The 20,853-nt window shown below is 45.3% G+C and overlaps 1 protein-coding gene across 1 annotated transcript in view; it reads right to left on the reverse strand.

The window, feature by feature from the left end:
• TTLL7 (tubulin tyrosine ligase like 7) overlaps window positions 1-20,853 on the reverse strand; it is a 1,104,754-nt gene that overhangs the window by 480,331 nt on the left and 603,570 nt on the right. Inside the window, exons 15-16 of the mRNA XM_086936338.1 lie at window positions 10,149-10,284; window positions 911-997 (exon numbers count right to left, since the gene is read on the reverse strand). Of these exons, the coding sequence (XP_086792464.1) occupies window positions 911-997; window positions 10,149-10,284 (223 nt within the window). The remainder of the gene's footprint in view (window positions 1-910; window positions 998-10,148; window positions 10,285-20,853) is intronic.

The raw sequence follows: 20,853 nt of genomic DNA on the forward strand, positions 1-20,853 counted from the left end.
ACCAACACCAGGTTACAGAAAAAGGCTAGGAGAACGCAAAAAGTTTCGGAGTAAACCTGGCAAAAGGGCCAAGTCCAACACCTACCAACTTTTGAATGAGGGAATCAGGTTTGAGTCCCGGCGTTGTCTAAACATCCTATGAATTTGGGCAAATCACAGTCTCACTGAGTTTAAAAAACGAATCTGACCTTGTTTAACGTACATGGTGCTCATTTGAAGCTCTCTAATTCCCTTGGCCACATTTGCACTACATAAAACTGCTAAATAAATAAATATATTACATCTAATAAATATATATTTATTCATATCAGCTGCTGGTATACAAACACAACATTTAACGGTTATGGTACTGTATTGGTACTTAATGTAACTGGTAAAAAAATAAGGGAGAAACATAGCCAATGAGAATGTTTACATGAACTAGTAACCATTAAGAGCTCAGATAATTAATTGACTTAAATATTAATAAGGAAAAAAATTCGTTGGAGTATGATGTGACTTTTGCTAGGAATGTGATGCTGATTTCACTAATATAGACCAGAGACAAATAAGTCCCCCGATAACAAAACATGGGTTTAAAGAAAGAAAAAGCAGTCATTATTGTGAGTTTTGCTGTTGGCTGTAGAGACTATTACACAACAGTGGACAAAATAGAAGGTGTCTCAAAGTCATGTTAGACACGAAATTATCAAACATTAATTTAGATAAGGTCTGAGGGTGTCACTGGGCAGATTGAAATGATTTGTTATAGCTGATGGAATACATAAAAGGTCTTTAAAAATGTTGAGATCTAATATTTGCTTTCAACTACTGATTACTTGAACAGAAATCTTTAAAGAGAAACATAAGCCTGGAAAAATGAGTGACACATCAAGGACACATGCGCTTATGCTGTATTTTTCTAGGGTACCTTTGGTCCTCGTTGACTGCTCGGCCTCCCCGTTAGTTTTTCGTCATCCAGTTCGCACTGTTCAAGGAGGTCTAAAATATCTTCTTCCTATGTATACAGATGTATAATTATTAAAATACTGGTCGTATCCACACTTAAAAAAATGTGTACTAAATCGAGCACATGTAGTATTGTAGTTCTTTCTATATTGCCTGGTGTATAATTTTAAACATTCCCAGTAGTACTACCTGTCCCCACAATGTACACACATCTCCATAATAATATACAGTAGAGATGAAAAACTCATATATATTAATACATTAGTGAGGTTTTTCCAATTAGGCTGTGGTTAGCTTTCCATTACTTCAATACTTACATTTAATGGCCATGTGTGCAAACATCAGCCTGAATACTACGTTGCCTGATTTTACTCTTTATTTCAAGAATTTAAAAAGGACTTTCCTAACATCCTTCATTATTGCACGCCACATGTGGCTACATCTACAAATATTTTAGCAGTCATAAACTCAGAGACTAGCTAAATTTGTTAGTTTGTGGTTGCTTAAACGTGTTTCCATACATAAGTTTTACTGTGTCCTAAAATGGTTTAGAAATGGGTTTGAATCACTCTTTACAAGTGGCTTGCTGTGGGTGTCCCTTCCACATATTGATTCGGTATCAATGGTTTGTTATCTGAATTCCCATTACAAAATATTGATAAGTTACCGACTTCCAAGTTGGAGTGGTAACTTGTTCACAAAAGGTAAGGTAAGGGCTTATCCTCTGCTAATTAGCCTACAGATTTCAGGCGGTGCAGGCAGTAGTGGGGGGAGGAGCTTGGCCAACTCTCACTGCAACTTTTTGTTTTTAACTTTTTTCACAGGAGCCCTGTTTTAAGGAAATGTGGCTGCATAAACATGTATATTTTAGGTAAAGCAATCACAGGTATGGGGATATGCTGGCCCTTGAGAATTTCCTCCAGACAGTAATGCATGTTAGAGTTGGCTTACCCTATGTGACAGGTGGATGCCTGAGACTTCTAGGGCTGGACCACAAACCATTTTTGACAGGTGTTATTTCATATCCTTCATGGCGTTAAGGAAGTGCATGCTTCAAACACCTTTTACCTGAATTCTAGAGGTGGTTATGTGTAACAAAAGCATTTGTGAAAATTTGTTGGATGGCATTTTTTGTTGTGGTGGTGTTGTGTCAGTATTGCAATGTGATTTTGTTGTGTTGTACTGCAGTGCTGTTCTGCTCTGTTATGACTGATTGTTGTGATGTGTCCTGCTAAACTTCAATTTTTTTGTAATATTGCTTTTTGTATGTTATTCCATTATGCTGAGTTTTTTCCCTTAGTTAAGTAAACAAATTATGCTGTTTCTCCAGTCAAAAGCAGTACATACCTTTAAAATTCCTTCTCATAAGCAACTACTTACCACTGTCTAAAGTTGGTAAGATGGCACTGCTTTAGGTCTTCAACTACTTAAGAAACCGGTCAACCCAAAACCATGGCATAGACAGCGTCTTAAGTTGGTGCTCCCAGTGCTCACTTTATGTGGTACACCACTTAGAGGGAACGTGTGACTGCACTAATGTTATCTTACTGACGGGATGCTTTAACTATCTGATTAAGGATAACCCGAAGAGAGCAGGTAACCCAGCTCCCTTTCTTCAGCTTCCACCTCACATCCAATGTAACTTTCCCCTTCCAGAGCTACAGTCATCGTAGGTGAGAGTACTGGCTCAAGTGAAGCCATGTATGTATTCCTACCGCACAATATTGCAATTTCCACAGCTAAAACTTTTGTTCTTACAGGAGAGGAACTACAGATAGGAAATTCAAGTGGGTATTTAATGATCAGTTAGCAAATTAGCTATTGAATGCAAAAGAATACAGCAAAAATGAAATCATTTTCTCACAAAGAAAACAATAAAAAAGACAGCCCTGGCGACTCGGCTAATGGCGAAGACATTTCCGCCTGCCTGGCACAGAACTCTAAGTAAGCCAGGTGGTCTTCTGCCTGCGGAGCGGAAGACATCCCTCCAGTGACCTGGCGGGCTAGAAGCTGCTTGCCAAATCCTATTTAAGACCCTTAGGCTACAGCACAGAAGGCATCCAGCTGGAGAAAGCACTGAACTATTCCGACAACTTTATATTAGACTTCAGCTCCAGGCCCTGTGACTATTGCCATTCTCGAGAAATGATGGGAGTTATTTACTAATGTTTTGCATACGCACCTTTGTGGCACCATGTGACGAAAACCATTGCTCCAATTTACTTACCATTATTAAAAAGCAACCAAGCGCCACTTAGTAAATCTGGACCTAAGTTTTAAAAATAATTTTCCTAAGACACCAAAAAAGCAATACATTTCTGAAAAATGCAAACACCTACACTCAATGCATTTGACGCTTATGATAACTTTGATACGAACCCCCTGGTATCAGGGGCGGCTCCTCCACAATGGCAGAGGTGCGCCGTTCCACCGGCTCACAGCCATCAGTTAAAAAATAAAAAAATATATTATCTTGGTTTTATTTTTCAGCTGCAGGCTGAGCCACCGTGTGTGGGACTGCGGCGGGGTCAAGAGTGGGGCAGGAGGACTGGTTGGTGCACTTCTAAGTGCATATGTGTGTTTGGCCGTCCTCCATAGGCTGCCCAAACACACATGTGCACTTAGATTTCTCCAACCCAGCTGTATTGAACAGCCGGGTTGGAGAAACAGCACAGACTCCCTGTGCCTGAGTTGATCTTCAAGTCAGCCCGCTCAGGCAAATCCCTGCGCTGCTCTCATAGAATGAGAGTAGCACAGGGATCGCACAGGGAGGCTGTGATGCTGTCCAAATTTTTGTTGTGACCAGGAAGCACAGGAAGACCGAGGAGTGAAGCGGCCACCAGCTTAAGCAAAGTCTCCTCTTTTTAGTATTATTAAACCTTCCCCTGCGCTCCCCCCATACTCCTTCCACCACTTTTTGTTTGTGGTGGCCACCACTGCCTGGTATTCAATTACCGCTTTTACCACATTTAGAGAACAATAAAACAGGCAAGCCTCCTGCAGGTGCTTAGTGTTAGAACCTCGTAGGACGAGCATTGTGAGCGCCACACTCCATAAGGTACAGAGCTACTTAATGACACGTTTAATGATCCTTTCCTTCTGATGTTACTCAGTACAAGTACTAAACAGGTGCACAGCAGATATGTTGATAAGTTAGTTGTGGTCATCCATTTATGTGAGGTAAAGCAAAGGGGTGATGCAAAGGGTAACAGTACAAGTGGCTCCAGTAAGAGGGGAAAGGAGAACATTAGACCGTCCATTCGCACACACGTGACAATGGTTACTTATAAAAGAAACGTGATTTTTAGCAGTGTGAGTTTTTGACAAAGAGCCATGGACATTCCAAGTTAACAGGTTAAAAATGGTTTCTACTGGCTCTACTTGTACCATATATTTTTTTAACATATTCTACAGATGTGAAGTCGATTCCAGTTATCGCTTGAAACTGGTTATGCATCTATAATGATGGCCATTGATTGTTCTTTTTAAACAATTTGCACAAAAGACTTGTATCAATAAATGAAACGCACAGTACCTACTGCGTGAGAGTTGCCTTAAACTGGGTGCATCATTCACAGTTCTGGGCCAATGCACTCCATTGACCAAAAAAAGTAGTCACGTGCACATGAGGTTGAAGTTTGCGTCTGTGCAGGAGCGTGTGCATGGGATATCTTCACAGCTTTAAGTGGGCCTGGTCTCACCGGTGCTGAGCACCGGCACTTTTTTAAAGGAGGCCTCAAAATGGGTCTCTATTGGGCTCTGTTTTGGGTCCGAACTGCAGTGACAGCAGGCACATCGATCCCCTGAGGCTTGAGCCGGGAGAACACGGAGGCCTTATTAGCTCATTTGCACTTTGTTCATTTGCACATTGTAATTGGATTATTTGCACTGTTGCTTTTGTATTTTAAATCCAATTTTAACACTCAAACTGTTTTAGTTTACCCGCAATTGATGAACAAAGAGGTTGGAACTGTGGGGTGCACTGGCTTAGACCTGTTGAGTCAGGCGGGAGCGCTATCTTGGGGGACGTCGGTCAGCGGACTAGGCATTTCCCTGACTTCGATACTAATTGCGAGGCTGGCGCGAGCGCGCTGCTGGCGCACTGAAGGTGCTCCAAAAGCAAGCCCGCCTGCACCCTTCCGCGCTTGGCCCGCGCTCAGCGCCAGGACCCCTGGGAGTTTTATGCCAGGTAAACCTCCCACCCATAGTTATGGAAGAACAACCTTGTTAGAATTAAATGGGGCGGGCAGGGGCAGGGATTGCATCTGTCTCTCGGTGGATGCGCTGCTGGTACCTCTCCCAGGAGTATGTCCCAACTGTAAAATGCCCCAACCCAAGATCCTTGTTCAGCCCACACCATCAAGGAATGATAAAAGGTCAGGGTTAGTTGGATGCAATATACAAGTATTTAAATATATATTGCTCAATGAAAGGTCCTTGGTTAAGCGCACCCTGGAGTGTGCAAAGCTCATTGAGGAGAGGGAAATAAAAATTGATTTTATCAGAGAGGCGTGGACTGATGATTGCTCTGGCTCAGACATAGTGAAAGCCACCCCTCCAGGGTTCTTATGCTATACTTTAGATAGGCTTCTCAGGAAAGGGGAGGATTGACTTTGATCAACTATTGCTCGATTGAGGCAGCTTTTCAGCCAGTCCCAATGGAAGCGTGTGAGGCCCTGTTTTTTAATCTCAGCCTATCTCACCATCATACCTTCAAAGGATGTTTATTGTACAGGCCGCCAGGAGCTAGAAACTCCTTCATAGCTTCACTTGGAAACATATTGGAAGAGGGCCTATGCACCGACGCCTATACAATTATGGGTGATTTTAACTTTTATTTGGAGGCACTTACTGAACCTGACAACGTGACTTTGAATGACAGGATGAATAGCGCTGACCTGAGGAAGCACGTAATTGGTCCTACTCGTGTGGCAGGACATACCGTGGATGGTATTTTTCTAACCATGCGTGCCTTCAGTTTACGGGGCTACTACCTCTGGTGTGGTCGGATCATGCTGCCGTCCAATATCAGTTGACTCTGACGGTGCAGCGCACAAGTGGTCAATGTCCAAAAGGCCAAATAGTAACTAGAGCCTGAAACAAAATTGAGGCAATAGTTCTGCAGAAGCTTATTACCTCCATGGCAGGTCAAATGCCGTTGGGAATGGAAGAGGATACTATGGTTTCTACGAAATGGCTGGAGCAAGCCTGTGGTATAATAGCCCCAGCAAAAACTCTCTGCCCCAAAAGATCACAGCCCTCTGCTCCATGGTTCACACAGGATTTGAGAAATAAAAAACTTGTTTGCAAATGGCTTGAGCGGTACTGGAGGAAAGGCTACAAAAAAACTGAGAAAAAGCTATAAAACTCAGCCTGCAGAATTATAAACAACTCATTGTTTGGGCTAAACAAAAGTTTTATGCAACCTGCATTGATCTAACAAAGAATTCGGTAAAAGAGTTGTTCAGAACAGTTTCTAGCCTGGACTCCCCAAGTCCAGCTAAGGTTCAGCCAAGTCAGGAACTATGTGAAGATATTGCCAAGTTCTTCTTGACCAAAGTGGAGTCCATATTTTCGGCTTTCAGTGGGCCAAGCACGGGCGGGTTAAATGTGGCTAGGGAGGAGTCCAAGCCTACGAGGGTTCCCATTTCCACCTTTGAGAATTTCTCGCGGTGTCCCTTGAAAATATTCGAGAGCTCCTCATGGCAGCCAAGTCAGGGTCGCCTATGACCCATTTCCGGTCGCAGTGGCCAAACTGGCCCCGGTTCCGATTGCATCATCACTATCATCAATTTTTAATGGCATGTTTGTAACAAGGCAGTTTCCTATATCCTGGAAATTGGCCTCTATACTGCCCCTTTTAAAAAAACAGCTTGGACCCTAAGGATCCAAATCATTTTCACACTATTTCCCAGCTTCCGCTCTCAGCAAAATTGATGGAAAAAAAACATAAATACATAATTAAGTACCTTCTTAGCTGAGACACAAGCTTTGGATTCCTCCCAATATGGCTTTAGAGAGGGACATAGAACTGAGTCCGCTCTCATTAAGGCCACAAAGGAGATCAGGGAAGCCGTTGATAGGGGTGGCAGGGTAGCTATGGTCTTATTGGATCTGTCCACCGCCTTTAGTACTGTCCATCATGACATCTTGATGGACTGTCTAAAGGCATGTGGGATCCATGGGAAAGCTTGGGATCTTTTAAGATCTTTTCTATCCGACAGAGGACAAAATATAGCACTGGGAGAACACCTGTCTAAACCTTTTGCATTGCTCTGTGGGGTCCCACAGGGGACCGCTCTCAGTCCCACGCTTTTTAATGTGTACGTTTCTTCTTTGGCCCCCATTATCAGTGTCTGGATTCGGCCTCACCTCGTATGCTGATGACACCCAAATTATGGTGTCTCTGCTACCGGGCAAGGAGGTGGGAATGGATAAACACTTTCAACACTGTATGATATCAGTTGGGAGTTGGATTGCAGAGATATGCCTAAAAGCCAACACGGGTAACACCAAGGTCATACTGTTTGGCAATGACACTAACTTCTGGAAACCACATTGGTGGCCAGGCTCGATGGGTACTCTCCCTATGCCCTCAAAACAGATTTAAAAATTGGGAGCATTAGTGGATGAGAGCCTTACCTTTGGTCACTAAGTAAACTCAGTGGCATCAAAAACAGCTTATAGGATTAGAACGGTCAGGATAATACTGCCGTTCTTGCCATCGGGTAGCAGGCAAACAGTGGTCACGGCTCTTGTAATGTCGAGGCTGGACTACTGCAACAGTCTTTATTTAAATGTTCAACAAAGATTCTTGAACAAACTTCAACTGCTGCAGAATGCAGCTGCCAGACTGCTTACTGGCACATCCAGGTTTTCTCCCATATCTAAGGCCGCTCCCTGGAAAGAACCAAGTGCATTTTAACGCCCTCTGTTTGGTTTTTAATGCACTTCAAGGTACAGGACCTGACTATTTGAAATGGCAGTTTCATTGGTTCATACCGAAAAGAACACTTTGCTCACTGGGTGCCAAGTTGGTCTCAGTGCCACACACAAAAAAAGCTCGGTGGGGTGGCAGAAGTTTTGCTCACTGTGCGGCAAAAGCCTGGAATGACTTGCTGTTTCACCTGAGAAATGCCACGGATCTTGTAACTTTTAGGAAAGACTTAAAAACCTGGCTCTTTGCCCAATAAAACTTTTTCTTCCGTTTCTAGCGGAATGGAGATGTAACTTGCGCCAGGACAACCCCGGGTAATCGCTGCACTTCAAAAATATCATTAACATTGATGTGCGCTGCTCACACTGCTCCCTTCTCACTAGTGGAGAAGTTACGGCATGATGTCATGCCAGGTGTGCGTTGTAGGGGAAGGGGAATCCTTCAAAGAGAGTCATTTTCTCTCTGGATTTCCGTTCTCTTTTTGAAACTCAGGAGCCGCAACATTGTCGTGGTGTCACCAGGGCTTTAAGGGGAAGCTTTTTCAATATTATTTACAAGCCATAGTTGCTGCTTATTTATCTTATGCAATTAACAACCATTGACACAGCCAATAGTCCTGACTTGTAGGTATGATGTTACTTGTATCATATATCTGGATGCAATGACAGAAACAGCAAAATTCAAGTGGGGTGGCACACTATGCTAAGCACAGGTTTTTAGCTTATGTGTTTTAAAGCCACGCCATTGGTTACATTGGCCACACCCCTTTGAGAGACCCCCCAGTTTTTTCATCCCACCTAAAGTCCTGGGTATCCTGAACTTTCAGTGGCGCCCTCAGGCCCTATGGGTGGGTGTAGTACTATCAATCAAGTTATTTGAATACAAGTTGTATCCAAAAAAGTGCAATGCATAATAATTAAATACATAATAAGAAATATTAAAAAGACAATACATACATAAAAACATACAAATACTTTAAATACACCCCCCTGTTAAAAGTACATGTAGTGAAAAGTCCAGAGTTAACCCCATTCGACAAGCCTATGCAGTATTCATAGTATGGCGAACTCTTACGGCTACTTTCAAAATAGCGCTCAGACAAATGGGTAGTTACCTCCCCTTCAGCCAGATAAAAGAACATATATAATGTATCTCTCAGATTATTAATACCTTGTATCCTAACAGAGATCAGAAAATGCTTTGAATACATAGCCTTGAATCCGCAAAAAAACGTGAAAAGCAGCATAGTTTGCCCTGAGTTTCCATCAATCAAACTGAGTGCGCCGCGCACAGTTCAGGGCCAATGCACTTCATCGACTAAAAAAAGCAGTCACATGTGCACATGCTGTTAAAGTGTGTGCCTGTGCAGGAAAATGTGTAAGAGAGAGAGAGACTGAGCAGAGAGAGAGAGACTGAGCAGAGAGTGGTCCTATCTCTGATAGTGTGCATGGGGTATCCTGACCTTGCAATGGCGCCCTCAGGCCCTACGGGTGGGTGCAGTACTAGATTGCACTCACTCTCAAGGCTCCCTTCAAGTATCAATTTGTCGTGTCACTATGTGCGATACTGACATGTCTCCAACTGCATCGTCAGTGCCTGTTTTAGGCACCGTCATCGTGAAACAGGCCAGGGATCCCCCGAAAAAGGGAAGGGTGTCAAGGTCCGATCAGAAGACCATTCATGCATTCTACTAAGGGGTGCGCTTGAGGGGGGGTTGGCGGAATGCTAAGTGTGGGTTATCTCACAGCTGGCACATACGCAAGAAGTCCCCTGGGGCTCTTGCCTAAGCGCATGTTTCATTGGGGCCAGTATGCCCACAAGCAATGGGAGTGTCTATATCTGAGTGCAGCGCAAGTAGGACAAATAACTGTAAGAGGTATTGCATAGAAGGAACAGAACTATCATTTGGCATGTGAAGTCAAATACCCAAAAACCTATATTCTTCTACTGTATACAGTATACATAGTTTTCTGCTGGGCAGGACATATTTCCACCGGGTTGCAAGGGCCACTGTACTGTGAGTTTGCTATAAACATGCCTCAAACTATCAGAAGGTGGTTTTGCAAGAAAATCGGGTACCCTTGCTGCCCATCCGCTGTTAAACATATTTTCTCAGAATAAATTGTTGTCATTCTTCAAGCATGCCTCTCAGAACAATTCTGAAATCAAAGAGGTTCCTCTCACGAGGATGTTAAAATAATATAACATTCTTCTGAAAGCTGTCTCATCAGTGACTTATTTTGAGGAATGGCCAAACCAGCACCTTCATTCTTTTCAGAGGGTTGTTCATCTCCCGCTGCAGTGAGGCTGCTCTCCCAGCTAGGAAGGTCTGGAAAGCCGTGGCCAACAAACGCTCATATTTTTCCAGGAGGAACTTATCATCCGGGGGATATATTCGCCTGTGGGAAAAGAACAGCAGAGCTTAGTGGAAAGGGTCAATCATGTGCATCCATAGATGGAATTAACAACATCACTGACAAGAAAGGTTTAATGTGTGAAATGTAGATTTCTCTCTTGAATGTGAACGTTTATCGACGACAAAGTCTAGTCTTACTCTAGTTCGGAAAGCTGTGCAATCCATTCTTGATTCCAATTGTAGATAGCCACACATGGTTCATTATAGTGTTCTCCTTGGATGCTTATGTTTCCCTGTGACCTCTACAGTCTCAGGGCACATGACGCTGCCTGCTTCTCGGAGACTCACTCTGCATTGCTTTTGCAAAGTGTTCAAGGCCAAAAAACAGCATCAGTGACTACTAAGAGCAGGTCAGCCGAGAGGCCCCCCATGAGCAGACTGAAACACCTCATGGTAGGAGAAAACGAAGATTGTGAGTGTTTTATTCAAAGATGGGAGGACGTAGGAGGAAGAAGAGAAAGATCCTGTTTCTACTTCATTTATATTGGAAAGGAGAACAAGTCAGAGATTGCTGATTGCGGAGCAGCATCATCATGCTTATATCATGATTTTCTTGTGCCTGTTTTGGAGGACTAAACAGGCAATTGTAGGTTACATGGCACAGCCGCCCTAGGGCCTGATTCAGAGTATGGCACATAGGGCACTCAGTCACAAACCTGATGGACCCTGTACACCAAACTCTATTGTAAGTGAGAGGGGCATAATAAGCTTTCAGTCAGTCATACCTCAATTGGGTTCTTCAATGGAAACTTTAAACTAACAGCCTGACTTAGTGATGGCCATCAGAGAAGTGACATCACATTACCCTCCATATTTAGAGCAGATAGTCTGATGTAAAAGTTACTTACCTTCGGTAATGATGTCTCTGTAAGAGACATAGCTTGGTTATAGATTCCTTACCTTAGAATCATCCCATGCATCAGACTGGATCCGGAGTTTTTTCTTTGCAGTACCCGTGTACATCAGTAGGTGGCGTCTGTCAACTCTACATCCGCCATCAGCATCGCGGCCGCCGGGATGAGGTAGTGGTGCCTACTTAGAAGCTGCCCCTAGGCGCTGTCAGTTCTGACAGGACTTTCCATGCCAGAAGCACAGAGTCATGAAAGACACTGACCACTGGTGCGCAACAACTAGGGCCTTCTAAGGGAGTCCCTATCCCTAGAAGTCAGTTCACAGAGCAGGTAGCATGAGTGGGATGGTGAGAAATCTATAACTAACCAATGTCTCTTGCAGAATTACATCATTACCGAAGGTAAGTAACTTTTACATCTGAAAGAGAAAGTTAGTTAAAGATTCCTTACCTTAGAATAGCTACCCCAGCTATACCCTCCAAGGAGCAGGGTCTGCAAACCAAGTTTACACCAAAAAGTTCTGAGGACAGAACAGGCAAAATAGCCATCCCTCCAGACTTGCCTATCCAGGCAGTGATGTCTGGTGAACATGTGCATAGATGCCCACGTTGCCGCCGGGCAGATGTCAAGGAGTGGGACTCCGCGTGACAATGCAGTAGTTGCTGCTGTAGCCCTAGTGGAATGTGCACGCAGCCCCACTGGAGGTTCCTTTTTCGCTAAAGCATAACACATTTTTATACATAGGACATCAGGAGATGGTATGCTTTTGGACAGCCCCACCTTTCTCAGCACCCACATAGCTAACGAAGAGTTGATCGTCCACCAGGAAATCTTTAGTTTGGTCGAGATAGAAGGACAGCGCACATTTTGGGTCTAGACGGTGGAGTCTCTCCTCCTCCATGGAAGGGTGCAGAGGTGTGAAAAAGGTGGGCAGACTAATAATTTGTCCTATGTGAAAAGGTGTAACTACTATAGGAAAGAACAAGGGTCTTGTCGTAATCATCACACAGATGCACAGAGAAGAAAGGGGGCTTAGAAGAAAGAGCCTGAAGCTCACTCACTCTGCGAGCAGAGGTGATGGCAAAAAGAAAGGCAGTTTTTAGAGAGATAAGCCTGAGAGGACAGTTGTGAAGAGGCTCGAAAGGAGCGCCATATCTTAAGTCAAGACAAGATTCAAATCCCACTGGGGCATAATGAAAGGAGATGGGGGAAAAGATGAATAATGCCCTTAAAGAATCTATTTACCACAGGGGACTTGAATAAAGAGGTCTGGTCTGGTAGCCGATGGAAAGCAGAAATGGCTACTAGCAGCCTTTTAGAGAGCCCAGAATGAACAAGAGAACCTCAGAAAGATTGGCAAAGAGGGATCCACAGCATTTGCCGTGCACCATGCCACAAACTTGTTCCATCTAAGTGGAGGGACACCTGGCTGCCAAGATGAGGTTACAGATTTCGGATGGAAGGTCAAAAGCTGTCAACTGTCGCCGCTCAATCTCCACACAAGGAGGTGGAGGCTGGACAGGTTCGGGAGGAAGACTGTCCCCTGTTGCTGCGACAGAAGATCCTCCTGAAGGGGCAGTCTGATCGGAGGATCGATGGCCATGCTCAGAAGCTAGGGGCACCAGACTCTTCGCGCCCAGTTCAGAGCCACCAGAATGACTTGGGCCTAGTCGCGGGGCAGAAGTGGTACAGGCGGAAAGGCATATACAAGGCCGCAGTTCCACTCACAACAAAAATCAGCGGCGAGCAAGTGCTGCCTTGGAAACTCCAACACACAGAACTGCTGACATTGCGCATTGTCTTCAGTGGTGATCAGATCTAACCAAGACTCTCCTCATAGCTTATAGAGACCTTGCACCACCTCTGAGTGAAGACACCCTTCATGATCCACCAGGCACCAATGGCTGAGTTTGTCCACCCTGGTGTTCAGAGAACCTGCCAGGTGTTGAACCACCAGGGTCATGCCCTGATGTTCCAGGCATGTTCAAAGACTAAGAGCTTCTTGACATAGGGTCCGCAACCACACCCTGCTCTATTTGTTGCAGTACCACATGGCGATGGCGTTGGCTATGAATGCTTGCACTACTTTCCCCTTGAGGGAGGGAAAGAATGCCTTCAGTGACAGGCAAATTGCCTGAAGCCCCAGCAGGTTGATATGGAGCCCAGACTCCGCTTGAGACCAGACTCCTCTGAACTGTACCTCTCCCAGATGGCCGCCCCATGCAGCAGTGATGCATCATTCACCACTTTTATTTCTGATTGGGGAAGGGAGAGGGATCTGACTCTGACCTAATGCTTGTCCGTTAACTACCACTGCTGTTGTTGTGCAGTTCCCTCTGAGATCTAGACATAGTCGGAAAGATTCCCCTGATGCTTCACCCACTGGAATTTCAGGTCCCACAGCAGGGTCCGCATACCACCTGGCATGATCCACCAGCAGGATGCAGGAGGCCATGAGGCCCAGAAGCCTGAGGGTCGTTCTCACTGAAATCCGGGATAGAGGCTTAAACATTGATAGCCCAAATATCTGAGACTCACTGCTCGGCAGGACAGGCCCAAAACATCACTGCGTCCAGAACCGCTCCAGTGAAAGTGCGCGACTGAGAGGGAGTCAGGTGTGACTTTGGCATGTTTATAGTGAACCCCAGTGAGTGCAGGAGGTTCGCCGTAGTCTGGAGATGGAAGACGACAGCCGGGGATGAGCCGGTCTTCAGCAGCCAGTCATCGAGATAGGGGAAGACTTGAACTCAAGATCTGCGCAGAAGAGCTGAGACCACCACCACCACCACCTTTGTGAACACCCAAGGGGCACTGGTAAGGCCAAAAGGAAGCATGGTGAACTGAAAATGCTCATGGCCTATCATGAACCATAGGTAGCGTCTGTTGGCTGGTAGGACGGGGACATGGAAGTAGGCGTCCTGCAAGTCCATCGCCACTATCCAGTCACCAGGGTCGAGGGCAGACAGGACCTGGGCCAACATGATAATTTTTTTAACTTCTCCTTCTGGAGGAGGCAATTGAGGGCCCTGAGGTCTTGGATAGGACGCAGGCCTTTGTCCTTCTTTGGCACCAGAAAGTAGCAGGAATAGCAGCCACAACACATTTCTAACACAGGGACCTTCTCGACAGCGCCCTTGGACAAGATAGCTGAAACTTCCTGGCAGAGAAGCGCCAAATAATCTCTGACATGCGATCAAAAGATGGTGGCATAGAGGGAAGGGCAGTCTAGAAGGAGATGGAGGAGCCCCTTCGGTCTATCTGCAAAACCCACCGGTCCAACGTGATGGATTGCCAGTGGGGGAGATGATGGTGAATCCTGCCATCCACCAGCCGTTGATGGCTCTGAAAGGTTAGACTAGGGAGGTTTGTAGGCTGCTGCGGGGGGAGAGGGTGGACAGGCCCGCCCACTGGCTCCCAGACCCGCAATAGCTGGTGACTAGACTGGGCCGGATGTTGGGGGATGCCCTTTCCATAGCCATAAAAGGCAGACTGCTATAGACAGGAAGACGCAGGGAGGCCCAAGGATCTTGCTGTAGCTCAAGAATCTTTGAAGCACTCCAGTGCCAAGTCTGCCTTGTCACCAAAAAGGCGACAGCCAAAGAAGGGCCTGTCCAGCAAGGTTCCCTGGACATCCCCCGAAAATCAGATGTTCTCAACCAGGCGCAGCGCTGAAGGGCTAGCGACATGGGAATCGTTCTGCCCAGTGAGTCGGTGGTATCCAGTCCACATTGAATCGTGAATTTAGCTGCGTCTCTCCCATCTGCCACCGCTTGGGAGAGAACGGCCCGGGGGCCTCCTCTGAGCACTGAGGCAGCACTTGTGAAACCATATCCCAGATTGTTTAGGAGTATCAACCCAAGAGGCACGTAGTATTCACGGACCACAGTGCCAAGCTGGAGGAAGAGAACGCGCGCTTCCCAAAATAATCTAGCTTCTTGGATTCCGTCTGGGGGAGCCACAGGGATTGTGCCCTTGGAGGAAGAGGCTTATACCACCAAGCTTTTAAGGGAAGGGTGTTGGGTGAGGAAAACTGGGTCCCCCGGGGCTAGGCGGTGGTGGCAGGCATTAATGTCCGTTCCACAGGACACCCTCTGCTGGGCTTGGACCAGGTGCCCAGATGGACGTCAGTGAGGGCCTCGTCGAAGGGCAGGAGGGGTTTAAAGGAGGCTGCCACAGGCTGAAGCAGCTGTCAGGAGGTTAGACTTGACCGCCACTGAAGGGAACTCTAGGCCCAAGGCTTCAGCTGCCCTTCGCACCACCACAGCATAGGACGCTCCCTCCTAAGTACCCACGGTAGGGGGAGAACGCATGCCAAGGTCTGGAAAAGACTACTGGCGTCATCCAGGACCTCTCTCCAGTCCGGTTCGTCAAGCTGGTCTGCTAAAGGGTCTGATGACCCCTCCCAGTCCTCATCACCACCCCCCTCTGGGTGATAGGGAACACCAGGGATGAACATGGAAACAAAAGTACCCTCCAGCATCTGGTTTGATGTTGGCCGACATCGGTCCAGCTCCGTATTGATCTTGTGGATGAGGATGGGGATGGCATCGGCCAGACGTAAGACTGACGCCAGGGGCGATAACTGGGAAGGTCGAGTAAGATCAACCGGCATCAATCCGGATGCGGATCCAGGCCTGGATCCACGGGAGCCCTCTGGCGAACGGGACGGACACGCAGAAGTCCCAGGGCCCCCACCGGCTCCACAGGGCCGGAAGGTGCGCAGGGGGAGTCGGTTGCCCAAAGATACAGTGGAGGGCTTCGTAAAATGTACGAGGTTGGGCATAGGACGCCTGGGCTCCCGGCAACGGGGGGATGCACATAGTCGCCCCTGAATAAGGCACCAGCGACAAACTCCTAGAGCAATGACACTCTGGATTCAATGTCGCGTCAGCTGAGGCGGTGAGAAAGCGTAGAGCACCGGTGCTTCTTCGCCTTCTTCTTGTGCTTTGATTTACCCGAGGACTTTGAAGACTTGGAATGGGACGAGGTGTGGGGGCTTCGCGACCAGTCTCGAGACCTTTCATTCGAACAAGACTAGGAGCAATGCAGAGCTGACCATCGGGCCTCGAAGAGCTTTCAGGACCGCTCCCGCAAAGACTTAGAATGTGTGCCCGGCAGTCGGAGCATGACTTCGGGACGTGGTGGCACTCCAGACACCAAAGTCACATGAGGTGCGGGTCCGTCACTGACGTCAGCCCGTGACAGGCCCCGCAAGGATTGAAGCCAGTCTGACGATGGGACATCCCTCACACACCAGGAATTGAAGACTCAAAAAGAAGTCAACAAAACGTCGAAAAAAGGTTTGTCAAAAAGTAACTAAAGGGCTAGCTCTCACCGGATCTGTACTAGGCTGGCGCAGAAACACTAAAAATTGACATCAGTGCGCAGGGGTGGCATCTAACTAGGCACCACAAAGTCAACCCGGCGACCACGACGGTGATGACGGACGTGGAGTTGACCGATGCGCAGGGGTACTGCTAAGAAAAATTCTAAGGATCCAGTCTGACACCTGGGGTAATTCTAAGTTAAGGACTCTATAACTAACTGTCTCTTTCAGATGTACTTTTTTAGGTTTTGCCTGCACAGCGCTTCCGATGTGCTTGAGAACTCTACTGTGTTCGGGGCAAAATCCTGCCACAATGCCTTTCATTAGTTACTGTGCGTGCTACTTAATTTTCCTCCATTTCTATTGGCTGTTGCATAGTTTCCTGCATTTTACCAATTCGTATTTCTCTTATCAGTTTCCCGTAGCAAAAGTACTGTTTCCTTCTCTTGTTGGGGCACTTTTTTAATGCACACTTTTGCTTTACACCCTTTACTTTTCCTATGTGCATGCATTTGTCTCGCATTTTATTTCAACATTTTGGGCATGCATTTAAAGTGTGCTTGTGAACCCACGCCGAAACTCGAAACCGGCTCCCCAGCTCCAAGTTCATCAGTTCTGACTGTTACGCCACATCCTCTGTCTTGCCCATTTTTTTCATTTAATTAGTAGCATTCCAAACAAATGCATTTTTTACAGACTGTTCTCCCCTCCATGGAACCCCCCAACCTTGCTAGCATCCGACTCCAGCCACCATCCCCTGCCCTGGTCAGGACTTTCTCCTACCACTCCCTCCCCGTCATTGCTTGTTTATTTAGAAAGCTTGTTGCTACTGAGGGCCACACTCTAATTCTAATACCACAGCATGAAAAGGTGCACTGGCTTTGATAATCATGGGTTGGCTCGAGGGAAAGAACAGATTAAATCATTGCTATTATTTGCTACAAATTACAACAACAACAAAGATTAAGAATCACATATGCTAAACCTAATGCATTTACCAATGCTTGTGTCTATCCGTCACCACCAGTTGTGCTGGTCCAATTCACAGGACTTGCCACACTCTTAACATAATTTTCAGCTCCTACAATGCATTCAGTTTTGATCATGACTTACTCCTTCCTTGGACTGATCATTCCACCACTTACTTCAACTGTCAAGACTGTCTCCCACCACTTCCTCCTAGAACATCTCTTCAGAAGTGGGATGAGAGACAGTGCTGTGGGAATGGCTTTCATTATTTTAGTTATTTTAGATAATAGCCGTGCACGGCACTTTGGTTTATCCTAGGATTAAGGCGTAGGTTGTGCTCCTATGTATACCCCCCGCTCGGGAGTACGAAATAAACTGAGGATTGCGCTGGCACTCAACAATGCCAGTGTCACATAGGGCACAGACTGTGGTGTGCTGAACTTGTCAGCAAGGCTTTGAACAATACAGTTTTCAACAAAAGCTGTTTTTTGGTTCAACACTCTTCAGTATTTTATTCATACTTGTTGAAAGTTGTTGTTTGCCAGTTTCATAATTTTTTTTCAATCAGTCGGTATATTTACTCAACAATTGTATTTGTATCCAACTTATATTTCGAAAGAATACATTCCGTCTATTCCAATGCATTTCGGCCTGGTGGGCCTTCATCGGGGAAGTCTGTGAAACAAAGATAGTATCTATCACTATACGATACAGGTATTTACATATACAATATACAAAACGATACAACTCCGTTAAGATATTCCATTTACAGACTTTACGCCCATTAGGCATTAATGAACGGACAGAATTTAGATGCTATTTGTGATTCGCAAATCATGTAATTATAGTGCTGCATGCTTATAAGATCTTATACCATTTTACACTGTGATACATTGTCATACCCCGATAATCCATAGCCTGGCCCTTTAACTAAAGCGCGCGCATCAGTATAAATGAAGCCCCACCCATATACGTCACACGCCAACTTTTCCGCCAAGAGAGCAGTTGCCTCCTGTGTAGCTTGCGATCCAGTTATTTGAACATTTCCGGTAAGACCTATAACTGCGCGTAAAATACTTACTTAAAAAAGCTCTTTAAAACGCTTCTAACTACACGAACCCAGTTCTTTAAAATCTGTTACAAACCCTCTGGGACATGCGATAACTGTGGGCATGTGAATATGATGTTGGTAGCATTTTTGGGATGAGAAATCTAGTAGAGTATAGCAACACACCAACAAGCTCAGCGCGTAAAATTCAGGGGTATCAATCTATCAGGCGTCATAAAACAGGTTTCTGTAAACGCTGTTTGGACATAATGCATTATGTCCTAAAAATTTGATTAACGGAGTTGTATCGTTTTGTATATTGTATATGTAAATACCCGTATCGTATAGTGATAGATACTATCTTTGTTTCACAGACTTCCCCGATGAAGGCCCACCAGGCCGAAATGCATTGCAATAGACGGAATGTATTCTTTTGAAATATGAGTTGGATACAAATACAATTGTTGAGTAAATATACCGACTGATTGAAAAAAAATTTATGAAACTGGCAAACAACAACTTTCAACAAGTATGAATAAAATACTGAAGAGTGTTGAACCAAAAAACAGCTTTTGTTGAAAACTTTATTGTTCAAAGCCTTGCTGACAAGTTCAGCACACTACAGTCTGTGCCCTATGTGACACTGGCATTGTTGAGTGCCAGCGCAATCCTCAGTTTCATTATTTTAGACCATTTACAGGTAGTTGCCTTTCAGCCTCTTCAATCTTGATTTAAATATTTATCTTGTGAGGTGCCTCAGGGATTCTCACTGAGCCCCTCACTCTTTAATATTTATGCTTTCCCAACAGCTTTTCTTATCCAGTCCTTTCTGTCATACTTTTACTGATAAGCCAATGTCAAGCAGTCACTGATTTATTACAATATCAAAATATCCAGTACCCATGTCAGATACCATCAGCCTATTTATCATCACAACTTGGATGAACCTCAATCCCCAGAAGAGGTATTGTAAGAAAGAGTTCTTATCCTGGAATATCATTTTATTAATTATATTTACAGAGTTTTATATAGTGTGAACTTGACCCAAAGGTATCGGAGTGCTTACATGAGCACCAGTTGCGTTACATGAGGACACATTCCTTTTTTGTTAGGCACGGGGAGATTAAGGGATTTGCCCAGAATCAGAGGATGTTGTGCGTCCTTGCGGAGACTGGACCCTGGTTCCCCAAATTTAAGGTCGACCGCACTAGCCGTTAAGCAATTGAGCATGGTAACAAGTCTGTTTCAGCTTACCTAAAAAACATTTAACAAACTCCAAATAATGCTGAACACTGTAGCCACGCTTCCTCTTGGTATTCCGTTTAGGGCTTCTGTCTGTCCTCATGTAGCAACCTTTCACTGACTGCCAGTGTACAAAAAGATTATTTTTATGTCACTATCTATTTGACATGCTTGGAAGAAGCACTTCTGTTATCGAGTGTCACTTCATAAAACACATCATAAACTCCATTACCCCTAGGCCATTTCCTGACTATTGCCACCAGCTCCATAGACCAAGAGGCAGCAGTCTTTCTCTTTCTGAGCCTCCAGATTTTGAGGCACCATATGATTTTCTCCATGAAGTCAGTGCAGTCTATTGTTCTCTGTGGTTCAATAGACTGGATAAACAGGAAATAGGTAACACAGATATATGGAACTAGGGAAAGGGAACTGAAGAACAGATTTGGTACAGTCAATTTTAGAAATACACGAGAGAATAATAACAATTATTCAAATACAAAACTATTCAAGATATCTCGGCTACTCCCTTGGAGCCCCGAGATTGTTGCTTTCCTTCCTACATTGCTGTCCATCACCTCCAAATTGAAATACCCACACCTCCACTCTAGCATTCAAGTTTGTGTGTGGTCCACAAACTGCCTCCACTAGGGGCAAATATATGGGATGTGAGTTGGGGTATGGAATGGCCCGATGATGCCCACAACTGGGGTGGGGTGATAGATAAAGCAAGACATTTTTGCAGTCCAGGAGTTAAGACACATGCCCTCCATCTACATGTCAGCAAGATGTGACTGTAGCCTATAAAATGACTTTGTGGTCCCTGTACCAAGATCTAGGCAAGGGTCATAAATGGTGTCACCCACAGTTCAAAAGAGATTGCAGTAAACTTCTTGCAGACCCGCTTGGAGCTGGTTCATTGAGAAATGAGACAACAGGGAGCTTTCTGCTGTTAACGGGGTGTGCAGATGTTGAGGGATCGAGAAGAGAATTGGTGAAGAGGAGATGCAGTATCAAAGCTCTCCTATAGCTCTGCCTTTTTCTCTCTGATTGCATTCCTCCTCCATCCAAGTGACAATTTATTTCTTCAGGGTAGACAGAGTAGACCTCTTGGTTTGC

The sequence above is a fragment of the Lissotriton vulgaris genome, chromosome 1_1 (assembly GCF_964263255.1).
Source record: "Lissotriton vulgaris chromosome 1_1, aLisVul1.2, whole genome shotgun sequence".
In the NCBI taxonomy this organism is placed as follows: Eukaryota; Metazoa; Chordata; class Amphibia; order Caudata; family Salamandridae; genus Lissotriton; species Lissotriton vulgaris.